We start from the raw sequence: 26,220 nt of genomic DNA, 5'->3' as shown, positions 1-26,220 counted from the left end.
TGTCAAGCTGGGGTCTGATAGCCTGCTTGGCTTCTGAAATACGGACATTACGCTGCTGAGTGTAGAAGCCATGTGTCTGCTCTTTGTTAATGAGCAGCAGAACATGACATTGCTCTCAAATGTTTTTGGGATAAGCATGGTACATATTTCAGAGTTTGTGCTACTGATAGCAACTTGGTGACCAAGAAACAAAGTGGTTCTGTGAAGAAAAGAAAGGCTCAACTGTGATGTGCTTTGTAGTTGAATTGCTTCCCAGTACTTCTTCATTTTTTGGACTAATACTATATTTACAAGTGCTTCAGTAAACTGAAGACAAGTGTTATGCACCAGGCAAATCTATATGTGAGACTCCTGAGAGGATCTGCAAGGGGAAGAAAACAGAGAAGAGAATTTGTTTTTAATTGGGAAATAAAAAGCAAATAGTAAGTTTTTGTAAAGCTATAATGTAAGAAAGCATGTAAAAAATTTCTTCCTTCTAAATATTGATGCATGATATAGGATTATGACATAATAAAAATGTCAATGTCCTTCTGTAAAGAAATGAATGTGCAAACATATAAATTATAGTAGGCGTAGGCCCTTTCATCCCTCAGACCTGAACCATCATTTGATAAAATCATTGCTGATCTGATTGATGCCTCAGTTGTATTCTCCTGTCTATTCCCTATAATCTTTGGCTCCCTTGTCAATCTCTCTAACTCAGCCCTAAATACATTCAATGACCCAACATCTACTATTCTTTGAAAGAGACTTCCACAAATCAATGATCTCTGAAAGGAAAAAAAGAAATTCCCCTCAACTCTGTTTTATATGGGAAATCCCTTATTTTTAAACTGTCCCTACTTCTAACCACTCCCATAACGGAAGCTACGTCTCAGCATCCGCCCCGTCAATTGTCCTCATGATCTGTGTTTCACCAAGATTACTGCTCATTCTTCTCAAGGCCAGTGCTTACAGGCCCAACTTGTCGACACTTTCCTCATAAGATAATCTTTTATTGCAGAAATCAGTCAAGTGAACCTTCCCAGAACTGCTTCTAGTGCATTCACCTCCTTTTCTTACATAATATGATTTCACAATGTCCTATTTAACTGTGGTAAAGCTTCCATACTTTTACATTCCACTCCCCTTGCAATGAACGATAACATTTGTGGAATTGTTTCACAGATGCCATTGAATACAGCAGGAAGGGTCTATATTAAAGTCCAGTTGCACACGTGGTGAGTGTGAGTGTGTGTGTGTGTGTGTGTGTGTGTGTGTCCTTGTTCCTATATTACATAGAATGGGAATGGAAACAGATGTTACTTAATTACAGCTGAATAGGTAATGACAGGAACCAGAACGCTGCAGGGTAGTTAGTCAGAAATATCCGTTTCCCATTTCCACTGCCAAGGTGGACGCAGGAGATGTACAATAATCAGATATTTAGGATGTAGTTAGTCTGAGAGCTGGAGTGGTTTTTTTCAATGTCTGTTGACCTTTCAGATAGAATGACAGTATTCAACTGCTTCCATTAGTTTTCACAATGTATCAGATGAAAATAGTAGAGGGAAGAGTAGCTGGTTAGGAATGATCACAAAGGCAGTGATCTAGCTGAAGTGTTAGAATTGTATTATGTATCATGGGTTCATAATTCCATTCTTCTTCTCCCCAAAAGAGTTTTACACCTTTGTTGACTGTAGGTAGCCTTTGATATCTGGCCCAATAGCTTTAGTTTTGTATGAGGTTTGCTTAAAGTATGATCAGGCTATTTGACAGCATAAAGCATCACACTGACTAGGCAGTTTGCTCAACCACTAACCAATTATGCTTCTGGTCAGCAGCATCACAACACCATCCTGGACAAAGCAGCCCACTTGATTGGCATCACATCCATAAACATTGTGTCACTGTACCACCATTGCTCAGGAGCAGCAGCGTGTACTATCTACAAGATTCACTGCAGACATTTGCCAAAGATCCTTAGACGGCATCTTCCAAACTCACGAACAATTCCATTTAGAAGGACGAAGGTAGCAGATACACTGGAACACCGCTGTCTGCAAGTTCCCCTCCAAGCCCACTCACCATCCTGACTTGGAAATATATCGCCATTTCTTCACTGTCAATTGGCCAACGTCCTGGAATTCCCTCCCCAATGGCATTGTGGGTATACTTCCAGTGATTCAAGAAGGCAGCTCATCACCACCTTCTCAAAGGCAACTGGGGATGGCCCAGCCAGCAACACCCGTGTCCCCACGAGTGAATAAAAATACGAACAGTAAGGGAAACTGGGCATTCTTGCTGATCTTTCTTCTCCCTAATTTGGGGGCACACTGAGGTTAACAGTAGTGACCAAATGGCAAATGAATAGTGAGTATATGGAGACTGACACCTGTGGCAGCATGTTCCATAACGGTTGGGTGTTACCTCTGTGTAAGAAGATTACCGAGAAACGAGGCCAGACAATTTATGCATGTATTCAGCCATGTAACCTGTTCAATGCATATATTCATCGAACACCTAAACAGCTACACTGCAGTGTTGACAGTATCTTGAAGTATTATTCCAGGTTTTGAATTTACACATATGTTCTAATGTCTGTCAGATATGCTGTAATATTAGCAGATGGTACAATGGATGGTTTTTCAAGATGTAGCTCTATGCTACCAACCTCCAGAGCATGATTAACTGCTTCATTGCACAAATAACATATGCCAATTATGGTTAAACAGTAGAAATGACACTTTGCTTGATTCAATGCTTTAGTGGATGTTTTGTTGAAATACTTTGAGTGGCATCTCTGGCACCATGATGCCATGTTAAATTTCTCTTAGATTTTCGACCTGTATTCTCAAAAGTAATTAGCAGTTTGGATTTTTTAAAATGCTGTAATATGATTTAACTTTTGTCGTAGATTGTACTGAAAAAATGTGGCAATCTGCACTGATACCTCATTATGTATAGGGAGGTAATTTTTTTCAAGAATAGTTCAGATTTTAGTGCTGGTGTCCTAAATCCTGATCTTAACCAGCTGTTTTCCTTTTTATTAGGGGGTGTTGGAAATTGAGTTCATCTTCGTATTTTGTTTTGGAATTCCTTGCATTCTTAAGCTATGTCTGATTAAGAGAGAGAGATTTCCACAGATGTAAAAGAACAAGACATTCTGATCCATTCCTACAGTGTGTATCTCACTCTCCTTTTCTATTCCTTAACACCAATCCAAATTTTTGATGACAAAATATTGGCACTCAGTTTTAGTGCATCTGCTTATCTTTACAGTCGGAATTTTGAGTTAGTAGTACAAAGTTTGAAAATGCTGATTGGTTGGCAAAGAAACTCTGATTGCAATGCTTCAGCTAATCACAACCAGCTTTCCCACCAATCAACACACTTTTCTAATGCAGTATTAATTGTTGCTTCCATTGTATTTTGGTATTCTTGCATGAGTGTGAGATGAAAGGCATCAAATGTGTTTTCTCGAGGAATGTCAGACTTTAGTTTGATGCAGTGAAAGAAACTGATCTGTAATGAACAGAACTGAGGTAGACCTACTGAAAATTAAGACTTCTTCGCTGTGCTGCAAGATTTTCTATTTGTTACAGGTGCACCAATGAAAAATGATTTTCGCAGAACGGTTGATTAGTGGCCAGGGAGCAGGATTACTATCCAACTAAGTTGGAGAGCCAAACAGGAAGCTGTCAGCCCTGAAGGAGCTTGCTGTTGTAGTGAGCGCAAGAAAGGTTTCCTTCATTTTTGGGTCCCCTCTCAGCTCTTGCAAAATATTTTAAATGAATAATGGATGTAGCTTCTTGACCCACTCATGTGGAGGTATAACTCTTCCATGTGAATCCTTTATTCACAGTGGCTAGTTTATTGAATGGGAGGATATTTTGGAGTAAACACCCCCCTCACCAAGTCTATCAACAAGAAGCTTTTAGTGCAACAGGAGGCCAACAGGCAGACTGGAAAATTTTAGTCAGCCTTTGATCAATGGCATCAATTGGCCTTTTAATCAACATACTCTAACTGTTGTGCATGGAATGCAAGCAATTGGGTCATTCTGAAGATGGCCCAGGGGTGAGGTAATGCCAACAACTGGCACATCGGCCAATGGTGCCATCATCAGCATCCAGAGCTCCTGTCCTTGGCCCACAATGACCAAGAAATTATGCCTGACAAAGCAAGAATGTTGAATCCTGAAGAAATTTTGAGAAAGTCTTGCAGTTTCTTTAAATATGAGGTAAACATTTGAAATCACACCCATAGTGTAATCCTCAGTAAATAACTCCCATATTTTTATAGGCTATTTCTTCAACCTGTGCCCTTCGTGGTTTAGATGAGATCATTTTAAAAGAAGTCGATTTTCACTTGTGATGCCAAAGCAATTTTCTAAGAACTGAGTACTAACATATTGCAAAAAAATTATTCATTTAGTTCTTTCCAAATCCAACTATTATCCACCAAATGCTAAACAACTAAAAGTAAGCCAACTTAAAATATTGAGAAGATAGTTGTGCAAAGCACATAATTTATTATTTTGTGAAGAACAGAGATTTTGATGAATAACATGAATCCTGCAACCAAAATATATCAAAAAGCAACAGCTTTGTTTCTTTTTTATAGTTTTTTTTCTTGTCCTTAGTTTTATTCAATATTAAATATCAATATAAAGCTGGGGATAATGCTTTACAATGACATCTTTCACACCAGTTCTTGACTTGTAATAATTTGAAGGTTACCTGAACACTGTCTGGCAGGATTTTGTAAATGTACTTTTGAAGATTCCTTTCGTATCGTTATTCTATTGATATTGTAAATGTGTGCAAAGCATGTTTATCATTTCAAATTACAGACGCATTGCTGATATCGCATATAGTGACTCTTAAAGGATGATTAATTTCTGTGATCAGATTCTCTTTATTATTGCTGTAAGAGCTTCAATTTTAATTTATATCATATGATATTATTGGTATTGTTTGTTTGAGCTCACTGAATGTGTGTCACTTGGGGTGTTGTGAATTCATAAGGGGCTAAATGGCCTATTGTTCTTATGTTTCTGTGAAAATTCTGCATAAATATAAACCCTTCCCTTCTTTCAAGGGGCGCAACAAGAAGAGGCCACAAAAGATTTTTTTTGTTAATATTTTACTTTTAAGAGGTCCTGATGACTAAACTCATTTTCGAACTGAACAGTTCATTGAAGCATTAAGACTCAGCCATAAGAGACCAAGTAATATGGGTCAAAATGTACAGTTAGGAACGGATAATGCTGCTATCTACTGAGTGAAATGCAGGGGAGTTGGAATTCATTTTAATCCTTTTGCAATCTTTGTAAATAAATAGGTTTGAAAATCCTAATTGATTTTTCCTGAACTAGTACTGAATCATATGGAATCAGGGAAATGTTTATACTGGTTCTGAATGTTCAGTGTGCTTTGAATAGAATTAAAGGGTCAGTAACAAGGAGGCACAATTTTAAAAATGAAAGGCACAAAGAGGTTTAGAGGGGATTTGAGGAAAAACTTGATGGGAGTCTGGAATGCACTGCCTGGGAGGGTAGTTGTGGCACAAAACCTCACAACCTTTAAAAAGTACTTGAATGAGCACTTGACATGTCATACCATTCAAGGCTATGGGCCTAGTGCAGGAAAGTGGGACTGGAGTCAGGAGTACTATATTTTTGGTGATACAGACTTGATGGACGAAAGGGCTTTTCTGCACTGGATTATTCTATGAGAGTTAATAGTGAGCTTGACTACATGGAAACAACATTAATGTATTGAGTGGTCTTTTCCTAGTCCCATTGTTTAGGTCATTTATGTCATTTACTTCCACCTTACACAGCACTTGTACAACCCCTCTTGACTTACACATATTGAGATTCCTGTAATGAATGATATCACAAGCTCATGCTTCCATACAAATTCCTCATCTGTTACTTGAGTACTTTAACATGCAAATTAATTCCCTGTTACAGCTTTTCTGTATGTAGCATTGCACTGCAGAACTAAACTGCATTAAATTGAGTTCCTCCTTGTGCCTGATGCTTTTATTCTTATTTGCATAAAATTAATACAGATTTTTGTATTGGATGTCGTTTGAAGAGCAATTTGTAATTAATTTACATAATTTGACACTTCTGAGGCATTCTGCTGAGATTATTGTAGAACTGGAAAGTATGGTAGTTGATTTTCATTTTGTTCTGAATGAATTGCCTACCATTCCTCCAAGGCTACTAAAGAAAAAGAAATTCTATCACATGGGAACTAATACTTTGGTCCCTGGTGCTAACGCAATCAGGTAACAAGATTACGGATGCTGAAAAGAGGTGAATTGGTGTCCAGTTTTAAGGGTCCAGATATTTAATGAGAAGCATTGTTGAGAAGCAAAATCATAGTTCTGCGGGTTACAATGTTAATATTGCATTGTCCTATTCTAGTAATGTCTCCCAGTCTGTGGGTAGTGATTGGGAGTTCTACTCTAGCTTTTGAGGGAACAGATGTGCTTGCAGCAGCTCCCTAAGGCCCTAGTAGTTATGTGTGATCAAATGTATTCATACCTTTTGCTAACATGGAATATATCTTCTTGTTGTCCAAAAATAGTGCCTCTTCTGTTGTTTAAAAATAGAAAATGCTGGAGAAACTCAACAGGTCTGCATTATCTGTGGAGAGAGAAATACAATTAACATTTCGAGTCCAATATGACTATTCCTCAGAATGCTTGGACTTGAAACGTGAACTCTGTTTCTCTCTCCACAGATACTGCCAGCCCTGTTGTGTTTCTTCAGGATTTTCTGTTTTTATTTCAGATTTCAAACATTTGCAGTATTTTGCATTTATTCCTCTTCCAAAAGTGATCTATGGTGGTGTATCGTTTATCATTAACAGATAGATCCAAGATAAAGAAGGATTAGTGGCAGCAAGCAACCTCAAAAACACTTACGTAGCACATAATGGTGGAGGTGGCATAAAGGTGGAAACAAATAGTTCTTTTACTTATGATATATTTCAGACTACAGTCTATTGAGAAATGCACTCTCATTTGTAAAACCCATCTTTGATACTTTTCAAATCTTAACAGGTCAAATCTTATTGGAACTTCTAAACACTTGGACATGTCTTCCTGAGGGCATCTGACCACACCCTTTCCCACCAGAAGATCCATGACACACACCACCAAAGGTTCCCTAACTCCCCAGTGTCCTGGAACCATGCCTATAGACATACTTCAGCTTTCAAAGGTGCACCCTTGCTATCCAAAAGATATGTACAGAGAAGAGACCTCCACTTATCTGGTCTAATCTCCACACTCTGGAACCCCTGGTGTCTGGAACCCAGAATCTGATTGAAATGACCATGGTCTTCCAGGAACTATATGCGCACAGTACTACAGCCTACCCCAATCCCATCCCTGCAATACATGAGAGATGGGTTCAGGAACAGGACTCGGGATTCACAACTACCTCTGGCGTTTTCATAACAGTAGAAATGGTTGTCGTCTTGTCAAAAATCCAGACCTACGACGGAAACTGAGCAAGTGAATAGATTATTATGTTCTACAGGTCCAATTGCAATAATGTTATTAACACTACAGACACTTTTGAAGATGTCCTAAAAAATTTGATAATTGGTTCAGTTTAAGAACACATAAATTTATTGAACCAGCAAGATTTAACAGAAGAGTTCAGCCTCCAAGGGAATCCATATACACTTTCGTGAATGAGCCCTGCTGCTGTACTGTGAATATGCAGCTTTGAAATCAGAATTCACGAAAGACAGAACTTTGGATGGAATCCTTGATGAATCCTTTTCCTGATTTCTTACAATCCAATGAAGTTTTAACATTTGAGAAACCATTCAAATTGTACTGTCAGCAGAAACCAGAAAGGGTCATAAACAAATCCTGAGAGGAGAAGACTAACATTACCTCAAGAGAGCATTAGAGTGTATTAATTTTATAAGGTACACTCACTCCAGAGAGGAAAGTGGCAACCCTACACAGAGCAAACCGAACTGCAGATGCCAAAAGTCAGTGTCAGTACTGGGAGACAACAAGCGCTCACAGACACAGACAGTATCTGACCAGTATGAAAGAACACTATATTAAAACTGTAGGCCACTGCCAAGGTTGTGCAGACGTAACTCACAGCTTCAGAACGGCAGAAATATTGATGGTCACCCACGTAAATAGATCTACACTATAGAATACCCATCACCATTAGAAAAGCTTGTTGAGATGCCTACATTAGAGAATCTACTCAAGGCATTCCTAGTGGAACAAACCAATTTAGAAGAATCTGACGAGACAGACCTTTTGCGTGTCAGTGGATGTCCTAAGAATTTTGTGCCTGATATAGGAGCAAGTGTTACTGTCCCATCAGACCAAATATCAATGGTTGAAGAGGCAGCAGGTACAGCGTACAGACTTAAGACTGTATGCACAGGTAAAATAACTGTCTCAGAAGCATTGGGATGCTGCCAATTTACATTGCAGCAAAACACATCAAACAGAGTTGAGAATGTGCGCGTGCAATCAATTAACTTCACTTTGGGTCTGCTTTTATGTCTTGACCTTAAATCCATCGGAGGAGTTGGAGGAGATTGATACCTTCTAGAGAACAATTGGTCCAGAAGCAAACAACTGTCCAACATGTGTCCATGAACAAACTGTTATTGACCAACAAGTCAAGAGGCAACAGGAGATTGGATTTCCCAGGCACATGCCCAAAGCCAAACAGAAGAAAGGATCGAGCCAGATTAAATATGTTGGTGTAAGAGAGCTGTTTCTCACTGTCAACATAGAGGAAGTTCACAGACTTGACTGGTGCAAATTTTCCATCCACTGTCTTCTAAACTATAAAAGTCATGAGTATTAGCACCACCCTGGCTTTGAAGTCAAGATCCCTTGCACCCTGGTATCTTGCATTGGCGTTCAGCACAAATGCCTAGAATGATGGGGTACCCCTGTGACATCTTGCGCAGTAGAAAGCAGTTGTTAATAGTTGACACCATGGGATCATCTCCTGCCTGGGGCTGAGCTTGTTCCTGGTCTCCAGCAGTTTTCTGAGTGCCAGTGACTCCCAAGATGTGGCAGTGATGTACTCACCAGCATGTGCTCCTGAGTCCTAACCTAGCAAAAATACCAACCAAGGTGTCAGTATCTGAGCTACTGGAGGATGCAGGAGGTCTGCTTGCCAGTGCATCCTCTTACAGATTTGTAGCTCCTTCAGAGGCAGAGGAGGAGATCTGTTGCAGGACCTCTTGGCTACTCATACATGCAGGAAACAAAAGACAGTGTGTCATGAACAAGAGATAGAAGTTCAGGCATGGTAAGAATACATTCACTGTGGCAGTAATCGGAGAGCGTCCTACGTGGCTCTGAAATGTGAACTGTCTACAGCAGATGCCTCCAAAACACTGGAGCAATACCACCAATGCTGCCAGTGCAAGATTCTGCAAATCCGCTGGGAGGAAAGATACTCCAGCACCGGCGTCCTTGACCAGGATCACATCCCCAACATCAAGGCACTGACCATCCCTGATTGGCTATGATGGGCTGGGCACTTTGTCCACATGGCCAACAAGAGACTCCCAAAGCAGTTGCTGTACTCGCAGCTTTGAAACAGCAGGCGAGCCCCAGGTGGACAGAGGAAGCACTTCAGTGATACCCTCAAGGCCTGCCTAGCGACGAGCGACATTCCCACAGATACGTGGGAATCGCTGGCCCAAGACCCTCCAAAGAGGAGGAGGAGCATCCGGGAAGGCATCAAGCACCTTGAGACCTTGCCACTGGGGAAGAAATGGAAGTTGGGTGAAAACAGCGAAAGAAGTGCACTGCCAAGCCAATGCCTCACCCACCCCTTCCCGTGACCACCACCTGCACCAAGTGTAACACAACCTGCAGTAGTTGCATCGATCTGTACAGTCACCTGGGAAGTCACCCTGAGAGTGGAAGAGAGTGATCTTCGTCTGCAAGGGACCACTGATTATGATGCTGAATGGAAGAACAGCAAAACAGTGGACAGTGCTTCTTACTTAGTTGCCAGGACATGGGGACTTTGACATCACCAAATGAATTGTCATAGTCTTCATGGACTAGACCCAGGATCCTTTCTTGGTAGGGGATAAAGAGCTGAATAATGGATGACTCAACATCTGTACTGGTTCTATGCTCCCTATTTTGGGCTGTTTTCACATTGAGAGGGATTGAGTGAGATGAAAGTAGCTGGCACAGCTGTTTGTGTTGCTGTAGGTAAAGGAAGGGTAACGAGGTGTCCTGAGTGTGAAAACGCAGAGGCCATGGGTAGGGGTGCTTTCATAGGTGGGGACTCAGCTGGGGGAGAGAGTGATTTAGGGAAGATGTTGCATGCAGTAGTGAGAGTGGCAGAGCATGACCCTTGGTCAAGTGCATACTCTTGGTGGGTGCAGTAGCAAAGAGAAAGTGGTGACACTTACCCTGGCAGAGTGGAAAAGGTAATTGACCTTTTTCTTGCTTTGCTGACCTGGGTAGCAACTCAGACCAAGTTGACGGGTTGATCTCTATTGGTAATGGTGTAAGAGGATGGTCCTTCTCTGCACCACCCCATTCACCAGGACCTCTACGTTCCCATTTACAAAATGGGATGTCAGTTTTCTTTGTCTAACATGGCTGAGACAAATGGCATGAACTGTGCAGGGCAGCTCTGGGATTCCCAGCATTTGACTTGGAGCATAACTGCATTTCGAGTATTGCACCGGTATCAGGAATTCTGGGATGTCACAGCAGTGGTGAGAACTTCAGCCTACAATGATTGAGGGAATAGATTGAGCAGGTGCCTTCGAGGTATGTGCGATGCATAGATAATAAGTTTGGGAAGCTATTGTGAGCAAATGCAGTTGGCCTTGTGGAGAGAACCACTCCATGGAACTCATCAAAATTGACAGTTAGGGCTGAATTTTTTTCAGAAATCAGCAAAGTGTCTGAAAATGTTGACATCACCAATCAAATAACCTCAATGGGAAACTGAAAACATTCGGCCTGATCAACAACTCCAAAGAAGATGAATTGCACACGACTCCACGGGAGCCAAACCATTATCCACTGATCCAGGACACAGTCCAGAAGAAGAAAATACCTGTTCTAAAGAATTCAGGTTACTGCAAAAAAAAAGAGACTGTCTCTTCCAATTATAAAATGATTACCTGATCCAGAAATCCAGGATACTACAAGGAAGAAAGTATCTCTTCCAACAGAATAGCTGTCTTCCAGGAAGGAAAACCAGGAGATAAAGTAATGGGTCAAGAACAATGTCTGTAAAGCGTGACATTCTCTACAAACTTTATCCAAGTGATAAAGGATCCTCTGGTGAAAAAAATGATCCATCAGTCAGTACCAGGCTGACCAGTCCTCATTCACCTACCATTCATCCAAGTCTGAGAGACGTGTGAAACAACCAGACGACCTACATATGTAAACTCAGAGACTTGGGATTGTGGGGAGGTGGCGGGGATGGGAGTAGGAATCTCAGGCTAATGGGTCACAGTAAACGATATATAATTATATAGATTTGTATAGTAGGTTAGCTATAGGGAAAATAACTTGATGGAAGGGGTAGATGTTGTACAAGTGTACTGTAATGGTTATGAAGGGATTTAATTTTCATGTTACATTGATTCCACTCATTTTGCTGATGTTATACTCAGTTTGTGCATAGAAACAAGTGGTCCTACTCTACTTTTTTGGAGAGAGCAGAGGGATCTCAGGTCACTCCCTAAAGATCCTAGCGATTATGCCTGACCAAATGTAGTTGCATTATGGCTATCATGCAGTAAACCTCCTTGTTATCTGAGAACAATACCTGTTCTGTAAGTAGTCTACAGTGGTATATCCTCTACAACTAATTGCTAGATAGGTCTAAGACAAAGTGGAGACAAAGGACAATTGGTAGTAGCAAGCTACTTCAAAAAACCCTTACCTAGAACCATGATAGAGAAGATACCACGAGGTGCCAGGAGTGGTGATCTGGGAACATCTCATGGCAGGGAGAATGAAAATGGCTGAGAAACATTTTCACTCCCCCGGGCCCACGTGGAGAGCAGTATCCATCTTCTGTTGTCTTTCACTGCTGTGTTTCTGAACCCTGAGATGTAAAATATAAATCACAGGCCAGTTTAAATGTATTAATGAAGAGCTTGAAACAATACTGCCATAAAAGCAACAGGTTGGGCACAAGTCTTTCCTTTTTTTTTAACTCCATATCCCTGACCCACTCCTGTAGCCTTGTGGGATTTGATATCACAACCACAATTCTGCTTCGCGATTAATTCTCTCCTTCAGCCACTCCTTCAAAGCATTCCCAGATTAGACATCTGCCGATACCTTGGCTTGATGATAGTCCATTCTTTAAATGTTTATTCTAAGAATCAGCGTGATTTTCTGTTTACTAAAATCATCCTATGATGTACTGATACTATACTTAGAATATATAAGTCAAAGTTAGGGACATTGGAAAGTCAGGAATGAGTAATAATTACCAATGAGCAACTTGTAAATGCTTTGATATTCCTCAATACCCGTCTATAATTGGAGTATGTGACAAGATTTGAGTGTGTTGGTTAATGGAAGTCAGGGGTCAATTCTGCCCTTTTGTTTTGGAAAAGATGATTTAAGTATCATGTTTGACGTTGAATGCACAAATGCTAATATCAAAATGCAAGTTTAATTGTACTTATTGGAAGATAGATTGGGGCAGAATTGAATGGTTGTGATGGAGTTCTCTCCAAACAATCATTGGTTGGTTGGTTGGTCGGTTGGTGAAAAACCTTTGCCATCTCTTATCGGGAAGGGCCACCAAATTAAGTGCCAGTCAGGCGTTTAATTGGGTAGCGGTGGGCCATACTGAGGATGAAGGATGTCAGGAGGACAGGCATCCCGTCTGCCGAGAACTGCTGGCAACTCTTTATTGATCAGCATCATTGTATTACCCAGGGGACTGTGTAGTTAATGCCAGTAGCATACCCACTCTTGGCCCAGGATGGCCATGGACATGGGCAGCAAGAGCAGAGGTACAGTTTTTCTATGGTACCCCCACCAACCCCCACCTCCTCCCAAAGCTGGGTTCCTCAATCAGACACTGAGTGCCCTTGAATGGACACCTGACACAACCTTGACTGAGTTTATTTATGGGCTTGTCACTTGCCGAATCCCCCACCCACTGTTAGGTGAGTACCAGTGGAGGTAAGTGAGTACTATTTGTCACTTAAGCATCTCCATTGGCAATGAAACACAAAATACTGTGGATGCTAATAATCTGAAATTAAAACTGAAAGTTCTGGAGAAACTCAGCTGGTCTGGCACTATCTGTGAAGAGAGAAGCAGAGTTAACATTTTGAGTCCAGTATGACCACTTCAGAACTGAAGCTCATTCCATGGACCTAACTAGAGCAGGGGTGGGAAGCCACTTCCCTTCCATCTGATTAAATACCTCTCCCCCTGCTGTACGTGTGATGACGAAGGGCATCCATTTCCACCCATTGCATAGAGATCTAGCTTGTTTCCCTTCGTGCTGAACAAAAGCAGATGCCACAATTCTCAGAACTAGCAACTCAGGGGCTTTTCTGTATCTCTATTAGAATAATAGAGTACAGAAACAAATCTGTTCTGTGCTAGTCATCTTCTTGTTTGGAAGAGAGCAGGTCAGGATTGGCCAAAGGTGGACAAACATCAACATTTTTTCAATTTACTTCTGCGCCTCATGAGTACTTATGTGACTTTTTTTCAGAAATTTGAATTTAAGCTAGAACATGATTGAGTAATTTGTATATTGCCTGTGAAAGACGTACACTTGGAGCACATAAATTTTTTTCTTGTTCCTTTTTTAATTTTTTTGTAATGTTTGGTTTCTGCAGGTGTCATGTCTACAGGACTTTTTTGGAGATGATGATGTGTTCATTGCTTGTGGCCCAGAAAAGTTCCGATATGCCCAAGATGACTTTTCACTGGACGAAAATGGTAAATATTTGCACGGATTAAGATTATAGCTGTCACATGATACAATGCCAACTCTTTGGCACTTTGAATCCAACTCTAAACAGTTGAAATCAAATGTCTCACTTAGGGAGTGAACCAGACCACCAAAAGTGAAATAGGTTCTAGCAAATACGAGACATCACTGTTCTGAGGAAAATACTGTTGAATTCTGCATGAATTGGGCATTTTAACTGGACAAAGGTGTTAAATTATTCAGATGCTGGAGGCTTCATGCTCACCCTCCAATTAAACCGTGCTGTATTTGGCAAGAAAGTAGTTCTTTTGTCATTGAGGCAGTGTATTTGAGTGTAGCCACTTAATTAAATTTAAATGGTCAAGAATTAAACAAAAAATAGCACAAGTGAATTGGAGAGGAGTGCCCCTGCCCAATAAATTCTGTTTTTAGGACCTTGATCACTCTCATGAAAACAAGATTCTTTACCCTCTTTATCCTCGTTTGATGAAAAATTCAGCGAGTATCTAGAATAAGTCAATTGGAAGCTTAAAAAGTCATGTTGTCATCTCTTCTGATGTGAAATCAGTGAATTCTGCACGTTTGCACTTTTCCACTTCACCATGCCTTCTGTCAGCAGTCACCTTTTATTTCACACTTTAAAATGTCTGAAGTCCTCTCACTGCTGACCTAGACAATGCAGACCAACTTGTCTGAAGATGGAAAAATGAATGTCTGGCTCAACTCACATTCTTTAGCGTCGAATGCAAATCCTGTGAAATTGATCCAGTAAGTATTACTTCTTAAGTGATTGATAACTTCTACATGTTTAATGTTTGTTTTGTAGTTCAAAATTCATACCGATTCATTTTAAATCTTGAGCCTGGCCAGTTGGCTCTGTTGTCTAATCATTCCACCTTTCTGCCATTTGCTATCTTGGATCATTGCCATGTTTTTCCATTGTTCTTTAGTTTTACCCTAATTTTGTAATTGTTAACAGGCGTTCTTGGCACACGACTTTGGCATTGTAAGTTCTAATCAGTGAAATCTAATCGTGAAATAAGGACTTTCCGAAGAAGTTGGTCTTTAATTCATCTTATGATATGTGTTTATTTCACCTCTTCCCCCAACCTTCTCTCCTCCCCACCGCCAACCACCACTGCACCTCACATCTCTGCGCCACGTCCTTTGGAAATTTGCTCCTGCAACTTATGAACTGTTTTGGCATTACCTTGATAGATTTTTCCTGTCTAATGATTCAGAAAAATACAACAATGCATCCTTATCTCTTCAAAAATCCTTCATATTGGTGAAAGTACCTTATGTTTTGACTTCTGCCTCCACACCAAGCAACCTGCAATCATTTCATATAACACATCACCTCAAAAATGAGTTAGCCTTCAATAATAAATCTGCTTTCAACTTTGGAGAGTAGGCTACGTTGCATGGTGACGTTCAAAAACAATACAAATGTGGTGCTTTCAATGAGCTCCTCCTCCCACCTACTGGGGAATCAAATTTATGCTTTGTCAACAGATTTTTCTCTGAAACCAATTTTTTTCCACTGATGGTACTGATTACTAGCTTGTCCTTGGATGTACAAATTCTGCTGCCTTGCTGAAATGGTCTTTATTCACTTGTATCCTGACATTGAAGGATAGCCCACAAATTCAAGCTACAGGATCTTCACAGCCCCAATGTCTATATTTTTTGCATTCTACAAGGGACCAGTGGATAGAGTAACCAAGCATCTCAGAATTGACAATCCTGTTTTCAGGTCGTGAATGTCCTATCTTGTTTACTGCAGGAGCACCTTGCATCCCATATTTCAGAAACAAGGATTCTGAGACTGCATATGAGTCTGCTGTTGTACTCTCAAAAGATGTTTTGAGTTCACACATTGATTCACACCCCCACCAAACCCCAATGGTGCCCAACTAACACATCTTATATCCCATTATTATGTGATGGCTGAGATAAGTTTAGAATTGTCCTTTGGATGTGGTGGTTATTGAGTTGAACGCATTTGACGATAACACTGAGACCTATCACCTCATCCAAAGAAATCTTTTAAGGTATTATTTGCTCATTTCAGAGCTACATATTACATGGTATTCCATCTAATTTCCTTTCTGGCTGTGCAGGCCTGTGAGGTCCTTGCATGACAATAGCTTCTGGAACCAGAAGTCAATGCATGAGCATGCTGATGCCAATCACTGTGCGTGGAACTGTGTTGCAGCTACGCACACAGCTGCATAGCTTAAAGGGAACATTGGGTGTGACCATAAACTTGTCTCCTTCGATTTATTGCATTCATCATGAAAACCTTCAACCAATATTTAATCTCCTACTTCAACATTCAAATACCATTCAGTGTGTGGAATTTCACTAAAATTGCCTAAGAACTTTTTCAAGCTGTTGACTTTCACAGGTTGACCAGGAGAATCGATGACATCAGCCCCACCGATATTTGATATATTATAATATTTTCTTTTTACTTTAAATATTTATTTCCCTAAAGCTTTTCTTAAGTGGAAAACCAGTTGAGCTGATTAATGGATGAACAAACCAATCTCTGTGAAGACTGGACTGAAGCACCATTGTTTTCTCACTTCTTCGTGTTCATATGTTGTCCAGCAGATTTTGTCTTATGAATGTCCTTCATTCACCACACAACCTGTTTGATAGTTTTTTGAAAGATTATGATATCCAGCTCTCAAGAGCTTATTGCTTCCTGATATCCTCATCCTTCTGTTTCATTTAGGAAGAAAGCTATTCCGCCACACACAAAAGAAGGATTTGATGATTAAGGAAAGGGACCATGGGGATCAGGCCCAGAACAAGTGAGCCTCCTATCTATCTTCTGCCTCCCATAGCCTGCAACTGATGATGTTTCCAATTTGGGAGTCTATAGTTGGGGGTTGGGGAGGCCGGTCCCTCACTTTTATGTTTGTTTTCAATTTTTCTATGATCTGTTAATAATTTTGTTTAACATCATTAAATAAACAACTCTTTAGTTACATGTTTCAGTATCTTCTTTGGCTTATAGACCTTCATTATTCTAGTGTATAAGAAAGCGCAAATCACGATCCTTTATTCCAGCCATAATGCATTACTTGTTTTTAAGCTTCGGGCTTGGCAGTTCTAATAACATCAAGGAATTTTAGAAGTAATGAATATTTCGTAAAAGCTACTTTGCAGAATACTTTATAGATCTTTTTGACATTTTTCACAGTGAATGTGATGTTACATCTATATTTATTTCATATTGCAGTTGTGTATATTTACCATTTTTCTCAGTTTCAATCTATCTGAATTGGTGCAAATGCATTGGGCTTACCGGTGCCCCTTGCTTAACTCATCCAAAATACATTCACTTATTCAGGGTAAAAATCTGACCTTAATTCTCAGTTATTCTCAATGAATTTATTGGTGCAGTCACCAGCTTATATCAAATTTAGGTAAAAACCATATTTTGTTTTTGCAAGCCGAACTTTTTCTGAAACTGGCAAAATGATGGACAATGGGTGGAATCTTCCAGACCTAGAGGTGGGAATTGAATTTAATTAGATGGGGTTTGGGCAGATCAGAACCTTGTCACCTTTCCAGCCTTTTGTCCAAAATGGTTTCTGGGTGGAAAGGTTGAAGTTCCACTTTGGCACCCTGTTGACATCTGAGGCCCACAAGCAGTCAATTAATATAAGGGCCTATTCCTAATTGGGCTCAATCTTTTCAGTGGCAGGCTGGGGAAGAATGAGCTAATCAAATAACTGGTTAATCAGTGCTGGGGAATGGGCTGTCCCTTGATCTGCAATAGTGCGTGCACTATGGAGTGCGTGGAACTATGACAGTGAGGTGGCTGCTCAAAGTCACTCTCTTTAGCTTGCTTCAGATGTGCACTCTTGCCCTGACCGCCACCACCACCACTCCCCTCTCTGGTTACTGAGGTGACAGGGAGATCCTCATCCTGGTTCTAATCTGGTTAGAAAGCCCACCAGCAGCCAATCAGCAGTGTGATTGCTGGAAGACCTGGTGGACTTTCCATCTTTTAAGCTGCAGGTTTCCCTCCTCCATTCTCTCTCACTTTCACTTGGAGCAGCATCTTCCAGATTTCGAGCTATGGTGAACAATCTCTGCATTTTGGTTAACAGAGAGTACATTAGCATCAATCCTTACCCACAAATATTTGCTCCTCAGATAAACAGGAGGTCATTTCTACAAATGAGGAAGCCAAGTCAGAAATGGGAATTGGGTCAACTGTATTTCATTTGCAAAATGCATCTGAATAGGATCAGAATAACTTGCAACCTCCCTTGAATGACGTCTTAGGTAGAGATACTTTGGGTACAGCACTGTCATTTGGCATGGCATCCTGTATTATGAGTTTTCAGCAGTGGTTAATGTTGAAATCAACCTAGGTGCAGACTTTGTTGTTGTCTAGCAAATCTTTCTGAAAATTAGAAGTTGCAACTATGATGTCCTCCAATATCAAACCTGCTGTATAGATTCACACATAAAACATAACTATTTGGTGAAGACAGTGGAAAGAGCCAAGAGAAGAACCTTCAGTTGTGGAGGAGTGAACAGTTGCCAGAGGGGGTGGCTGACTTTAAGATCTCATAGCTCAGTTGCTTCATTTTCCAGTTCAGTTGTCCCTATTTGAGTGAGTTCCTCCAAAACAGGGTGCAAATTGGACAGTAAGAATATCATTTAATGGTCCTAACACATCATTGTCAGCAGAATGGAAAATCAAGTAATTATTCTTATATTGTAGGATTCTTTGACCCCACTATTATTTTGAATTTAAGCTGTTAAGTAAGAAGAACTGCTATTCTTCTGGAATTATTATAAATTTGCAGTTTACGGAATTTGCTCAGAACTATGGCAACCCTGTTTACATGTGTGAAATAGGGCTTCTGACACCTGTGCTAATGTCACAAAAGAAGTCTCCAGGCAAATATGACATGACTGTTCTGAAATACTTAAAATTATTACTTGTCATGCTTCTAGGCACTATGAACGGATGTATTTTTAACCCTTTTCTTACTATTTGGAGCAAGTGTTACCATGATATGAATTCATTCATTATTAATCCTTAGTTTCCTTTTAATACCTAAGCTCCAAGTAGGATATGTAATGTAATATTATTAATTTACATGTTTCATTTTCTTACAGAATCGCTGTGTTCACAAACTCCACAAATCATATTTTGGACTGTACAGTAGTTAACAGATTTGGGTAATTAAACCTAGCCAATACAGGAATAAGACAAGTTGCAGTGAGGCATTCAGTTTCTCCTTGAAGTACAAAACTATGTTTACTATTCATCTACACTGAAATCATTTTCCACATCTCCAAAGATAATTTAGAGATTCTACAGAATTCCAAAATGTGCAAGATGTGAGAATTAGGTTAAAAAAAGTTCTTCTGTTATCCACGCTTCATGTTATTTAATTACATTGACTGATCTGTCAAATATTTTATCATTTAAATTGATCGAACAAACATGACTTTGCACTGAAAATGTGCATCTGATGTGACATCAACCACCCATAATTCTTACAATAAAGTAAAGGCACATGTTATTGCTGATGATTTAAAGTACACAGAGATTATACTAATTACGAATGAGGAAATGCGTCGGAAGACATCAATGCTAACTAAATGCAATAAGAAGTTACATAGTTTGGTTTAGATCATATTTTATTGGAAAGTATAACTGAGCAAGGCAAAAATTTACAATTAAGTTTTTACTGTAAAATCTTGTGCAATAGAGCAACTATATTCGATAGACCAACATTCAGAAATTTGATTTAGATTTGAATGCCCACTTGCGTCTGTTGTAGATTTAATTTGTGGCTACAAATATTTTTTAATTGTCTGCTGTGCACAACATTGGAAGCTATGTACAGGACTCAGTACTGGACCAGAATATTGTTGTTAACCTAGAATGCCAATATGTCAAAGGAAATGAGAATGCAGGAAAGCAAGGAAACTGAAGTTCCTAATTGCTACAAATTAAAGAATATTATTGAGGAAGTATTCATTCTTGCATAGAGTGACTGGCACTTTAAAGAATGCCAATGAAAAGTTTTGTCTTTTGAAATAAATGAATAACCTGCTAGAGAAAGCAGTTCAGTCATTTCTAAATCTGCAATTAATCTGTGGAAATTAAAGGATTTCTGTATTTATGTCTTGACTGTATGAAAAGATTTGCTCTAAAGGACTTAACAGAATAAGTTATAGAACACTAATATTCTAAATTGTCATGCACCCTGGTATGTTACATTTAAATTACCTTGCTAACTAATAAAAGTGCAATGCCATCTCGAAGTTCTAGGGACGCGTGTCAAACCCAGCCATAGCAGATCGTGGAATTTGAATTCAATTAAAATCTGGAATAAAGAGACTAATGATGACAATGAAACCATTGTTGATTGTTGTAAAAACCCATCAGGTTCACTAATATCCTTTAGGGAAGGAAATCTGCCATTCTTACCTGGTCTGGCCTACATGTGACTGCAGACCCACAACAATGTAGTTGACTCTTAACTGCCGTCTGGGCTATTAGGGGTGGGCAATAAATACTGGCTTAGCTAGATCCACATCCAGTGAGTGAATAAAAAAGAGTTACATGGTACCCAAGGCATGACCATGGTGAGTTCTGTTAACTTTGTCTAAATTAATTTTGGACAATAGTAAAGCCTTGTGAAGATAATGTTATTTGATAAATCTAATTTCTAGAACTCTAAAGGAGTGTCCTAAGTAATAAACTAAATTTCTGGAATGCAAAATTTGAGTTAATAAAATACAGAATAGTCTCTAAAACAAATTTTAATTCAGTGCAAGGTTGAAGTAAAAGCATTGGAGCTTGTTTAAAGTGCTGGAGCAATATTGTAATTATAACATGTTAAAATAGGAAAACTGAAACTGAAAAGAATTCCTTCCCCAGAGAGGAAATGAGGATTTAAAAAAACGATTAAGAGAAAATGGCTCAGATGTTTGCCAGGTGTTATGATCTGTTAATTGTCTGATTAAAGCTTTTATACTCTCCAAGAGGTGCACAGAAGTCAGCTGCTGGGAGGTTTTGATGTTGGTAAGTAAAGGATTCACTGGTGACAGGTTTTCATAAGCAGAAATGTTTGCAATGTTATAGGATGAACATGTGAAGAAAAGTTGATGACGGGAGAAGAGAAACATTGAAATAAAACCGAGTGCAGAATTCATTAGGTACAATGATGTAGCCAACAAGTTTCTGTACCTTTTCCAACTTTTTGTTCTGAAATATAAATATAAAGCAGCAACATTATATTTAACATTTCCAAGTGCACTGTTCAACACTGACTAGATAATTTGAGATTTGTTCTCTTTCTTTTGTGGTGTTTAGTTATTCTCCGGTCTCTTTCATTAATTGTGGCTGTATCTCTCAAAGAATGCCAATGTGTGTCTCTGTTGTTGTTCAGCTAATCCCTTTTTAAAATTCAATCACTGATATTTCTGCTTTCAGTAGGTCTTACTGCCACCTTTTGTGTCAATTTCTGCTGTGATCTCTTTTCTAAGTTTGGCTGTCACTCTTCCTTACTTTCTTTTGCTATCACTTTTTTCTATTACCTTTTGAATTGAAATTGTGTGTTTTTTTCATCTGGTCATGTTTGGTTGTATGCAAAGTTCAGCAACATCTGTTACTTCTTGAAGTCATTAAGATACTCTTTGTCCAGATCTTGGCTTGATTTTTGGTCTCTGAATGTATCTATTGGTCTGATTGGCTATATTCGGACCTTGTATTAAAATTTAAAGACAAGATAATTTTTAGCTGCAAAACTAGAAAGAGATGAAGACATACTTAGTAAATAATAAATGATTGTTACGATTAGAAATTTCATGTTACAGGAATACACCCCTTAGCTCTTTGAGCCCGCTGTGCCACGCAGTCAAATCATGACTGACCTGGTCATGGTCTCAAATCCATTTCCCTTCCACTTGCCATATGCTCACACTCAACTTGAAACCTCCGATTCCCTTAATGGAGTCAATTTGCTTTCTTGCAAAATGTGACGCAGTAGCTGAGCGTTTAAAAACCAAGAGATAGTAACCAGCTCATAGATTCTACTGTTTCTTCTTTTCACAGACATCAAACATGTCATCAATCTGAAAGGGGCAATTGGATTCAGTGCATGTCTTGACTGCTATGTTAATGTTTGTCTATATAATATTTAATATATGTAGACATATATATGTTTTTGTCACAGTGTATATTATACGTATGTATATGTGTGTGATTATTACATATATATGTTTGTCTATATATATATATATATAATAAAATTCAGTGCAGTTTAGCTTGTTTCTAATCGTATCAGCCCCAGGCATAACCTTTCAAGCAGATTGTCTGAACTTCACGCACCAGCGACTAAACATTTCAAAATGTTGTTTTCTGATGATTTGCCAGTAATACGCCACTGATTACAAATCCTAGTTCATATCAAGGTCAGACAGTTTTATTTCAGTCTAGCAGTCATTTAATTCCTGTACTCTAGCCTACTTTGTAAGGAGCACTGAAGTATACAGCAGTCCCTTATTATAGCAACTTCAGATTATACCGCAATCTCTGTTACACATAAATTGTTTATGGCTGCCTCTTTAATAAATAAAACACATAAAACATGTTCCCTAGTGTAGCTGTCTTTACTGAACTGAAAACCATCCTTACAGAGAGTATCTGGTATTTTTACTTCTGAATCCACATGTTCAGCGATGTTATTACACACCTCTGAAACAGATTGGTCTTGGACTGCTACAGAGGTAGGGACGCTACCACTGAGTCACAAGAGTACCCTGGAGAGTAGCTAGCTTATGGTTTATTTAAAAAATAGGTGAGCTGATCTTTTATCAAATGGAATATTGGGTAATGAATATTGGATAATGATCTGAGTGAAGTTTCAACCACTGAGGCACACCAATATTAACATTCAATGGTTAAGAACTAGCAACAATTTCATAAGTTGCTCATGGAAACCTCATTAAATTACATTCTTTGCTTTCTTCACTTTCTACTTATCTCCCAAAGGAATTTGTTCCTTGCTAAACTCTAGTTCTATAGGCTGTGATTCCTTCAAGTGTGAACAATGATCATATGTTACATATGAGTCTTGGAAAAAGATGGAAAAAAACTATTCAGTTGAATGGAGTATGGAATATGGCTGTTACAAAATGGACTGTAGCTAACTCTTTGTTTGAACTTTGTGTACGTCAAAAAAATTCTAGGTAACAACACTGTATGGGATAGAGTTTCCCACACAGCTTCTTCTGCCTCCAACCGTTTTTCCCGATTCATTTCATAACCTGAAAATCAGAAGTAGAATTAAAAATTGCTTTTTGAATCACAGTTCATGAAACATACACCTGGCCATGGGAAGGTTGTGGACATAAGACCAGTGAAGAAAATCTTGCAGGCGTTAATGTGCTCTTGGCTATACACAGATCAATCATATGGCCTTCTCTCAGTTGACAGTGGCTATATTTTGCTTTGCCATTTATCTAATATACAAATAAGATCAAGATTATCTCATGGTAAGGGTCCAGTTAATAATTGTTCTCAAAGTTGAGTTTCATCACAACCATTAATATATTAATAATTTCTGTAAGTAAGTCTTGACAAGATGATCGAATACATCTCAATTCTCAAACAGCAGCATCAATGCACAAATTTCAATGTTGTTGGTAATACAGAGATGCACATCATGCATGGTTCATAGATTGCCCAGGAAGGAAAGAGAGTAGTCAGAAAGTAAGTCAGATTCAATATGGTAAGTTGTCATTTATTATTATTTGTGGGAGGCTGTTCTTAAATGTGATGTTTCTTTACTTTTAACTAGAATGCCGTGTGGTGAAGACAAACCCTGGTGCCAAATCAGCTAATGCCTCACAAAGGTCCACAGGCAAGAGCTCTGGAGCTTCCCGGCGTAGTAAGTCTCCTGCGGACTCTGGTAAGTAGAACCTGTTGGCACTTCAAAGGCCTGAGAAACAGAATTAAATGAATACTAGTTGACATGTGACTATGACCATCTATCAATCAAAATGAATCAGTTTGTAAGGTATATGCATCTTAAATCTTAATGCAGGCAAGATAAAATGTGTGATTAAATCACACTATAATTACAACAGATGCAACTTAAAAAAGAGACATTCCCTGTGAATATTATTATTCATATTTGAATAGTTGTCTTGCTTGCTCGTTTTTTTTATATGGCTTCCCAATGTTAAGCCCTGTATGGGATTGGGAGGGTTGGCCTATTGCATGGGCAAAATTTTGCAATGTGGCAATGCCTCAAATGGAACATTAACAGTGGGGTAATGACAAAGTCAGCACTTTACAGACTGGACTGTTTCACTACTCCCTGATGTCCATCAATCATAAATTTAAAAATAAAACATACTGATTACAACATTGAATGCTTTATGAATGCTAGACATAGGAACACCACTTTAAAAAGATACGAGACCCGAAATGACATGAGACTTATCTGCAACATCGGTGAGAGACCAAGAGGAACCCTATGGGGTTTCAGGCTACAGCTGAAATTTGTTGATCTACATCGCACAGCAAATTACTCCAGTCATATCAAGCTAATAACCTACATTTGTAATTATACGTTTTTCTCTGATATTTTTGAGTGCTTAAAAATAAACTAGCTTGTATCCACAGTATCCTTCTACAATAGAAAAACTGAGTGGAAAAAGAAAACTCGATCAAAAAAGTCAGTGATCCAAAGCATTTTAGAGTGATTGAAATACTTTTGAAACAGAGTCATTGTTGTCAGAAACATGACAGCCAATATCCACACAGAAAGTTCCCACAACAGCAACACCATGATCTGATCACTTGTTTTAGTGACATTGGACACTGGTTGAGGAATAAACATTGCAAGATGATGTCAGGTGAATTGCACCATTAGTCTATTTACATCCATGCGAGAAGGCAAAAAGGGCCCCTACTAAAAGCTCATCCAAAAGACAATACCTCCAAATGCACAGCACTGTCTCAGTAATGCACAGACGTATTCTCTTCGATTTTGAGTACAACTCTCTGGAGTAGGATATGAACCTGCAATCTCTGACTCTGGCACTGACTCTGACTCTGACACAGCTAACAGCAAAAGCGGAGACTGCTCTCTTGTCTTCTAACGAACTGTACATTTAATTCAGATGATAGAAGTTGCATCTAATGGGTGAAATGAACACTCTACGCTTTTAATGATCTGCAATAACCTCATTGCTCTCTCCTTAAATCCACTAAACTATTTTGGAAACAAAGGAATTCATTGAAAATGTTTAGAGTGGTCCAGCTTAATAGTTTCGTTTTATACAGTTGTTCTCTTAACTGCATAACCAGCAAATTGTATGTCAAAGTTGCACTTATTTGTTCTAACCATCCAAAACAGACAGAAATAATCACACACCCAGTAATGTAAATGGTAATTAAGTCTTTTAATTTAGTAGAGGAGAGAAATACTGCCCTGTAATAGCTGATTTGTCCAATACGTGCCTTAAAAATTCAGCCATGTGGCTTGACCAAGGCCCACTGCTGTACTGCTTAAATTCTTTTGCACTTCATTTAAAACCTTGCATCCTTGGCTTTTCATCAGTACGCTAAAATTCACAGATTAAAATGGGGATCAGAACTCAATTGCTGTACCCTCTGATTAAAGTTTTGGGCAACATCACTATTTCTCAGGCTGGCCAAATGGACGTTTAGCTTTATTTGTTTGAACCTTCAGACTTTAGAAAGTGTTTGCAAGTCACGCTTGTTAGAAGACATATATTGAACTGCAAACAGGCAGAGGCAGAAGAAACTTTGGCTGCCTGTAGGTTTCTCAGATCCCGACTAACTGACTCACTGTACAATAATGGGATGTGGATTGATCAAAAACGTTTAGGTTATTCTATGAGCTTCATGCTGAGTGTGATAGAGTCTGTTTTGTTGGAATAAAATCACGTAAAACATTTTTGAGTTTCATGGGTTGATTTAATTAAATATTAGTGATCTTCATCCAAGTTTATTTGAATAGAAATGCACATCTGGTACTAAAAGTCAATAGAAATGTGTAATTAAAGATTGAGATTTTCTAAAGGTTGGGAATAATGCATGTGTGCTGGCTCCACTGTTATTGCATTTCCTCATTAGTTGGCATTTGATCTTGTGCAGGAACCTAAGTGCTGGCCAGAGAGTGAACATACAGCATCTCCTGTTAAATCAAATCACAGGCTTTGCAGAGAAC

The 26,220-nt window shown here is 39.1% G+C and overlaps 1 protein-coding gene across 2 annotated transcripts in view; it reads left to right on the top strand.

The window, feature by feature from the left end:
• Positions 1–26,220, top strand: part of LOC109930541 (neuronal migration protein doublecortin-like) — a 157,126-nt gene that overhangs the window by 111,955 nt on the left and 18,951 nt on the right. The window contains exons 4-5 of one of the 2 annotated variants that reach the window (XM_048605447.1): positions 13,869–13,971; positions 23,818–23,928. In XM_048605447.1, the coding sequence (XP_048461404.1) occupies positions 13,869–13,971; positions 23,818–23,928 (214 nt within the window). Of the gene's footprint in view, positions 1–13,868; positions 13,972–16,706; positions 16,963–23,817; positions 23,929–26,220 lie in introns of those variants that run through there. The other variant, XM_048605448.1, reaches the window with a different exon arrangement.

This window comes from Rhincodon typus, chromosome 14 (assembly GCF_021869965.1).
Source record: "Rhincodon typus isolate 14 chromosome 14, sRhiTyp1.1, whole genome shotgun sequence".
Classification (NCBI taxonomy): domain Eukaryota; kingdom Metazoa; phylum Chordata; class Chondrichthyes; order Orectolobiformes; family Rhincodontidae; genus Rhincodon; species Rhincodon typus.
This window is presented reverse-complemented; position numbering and strand designations above follow the sequence as displayed.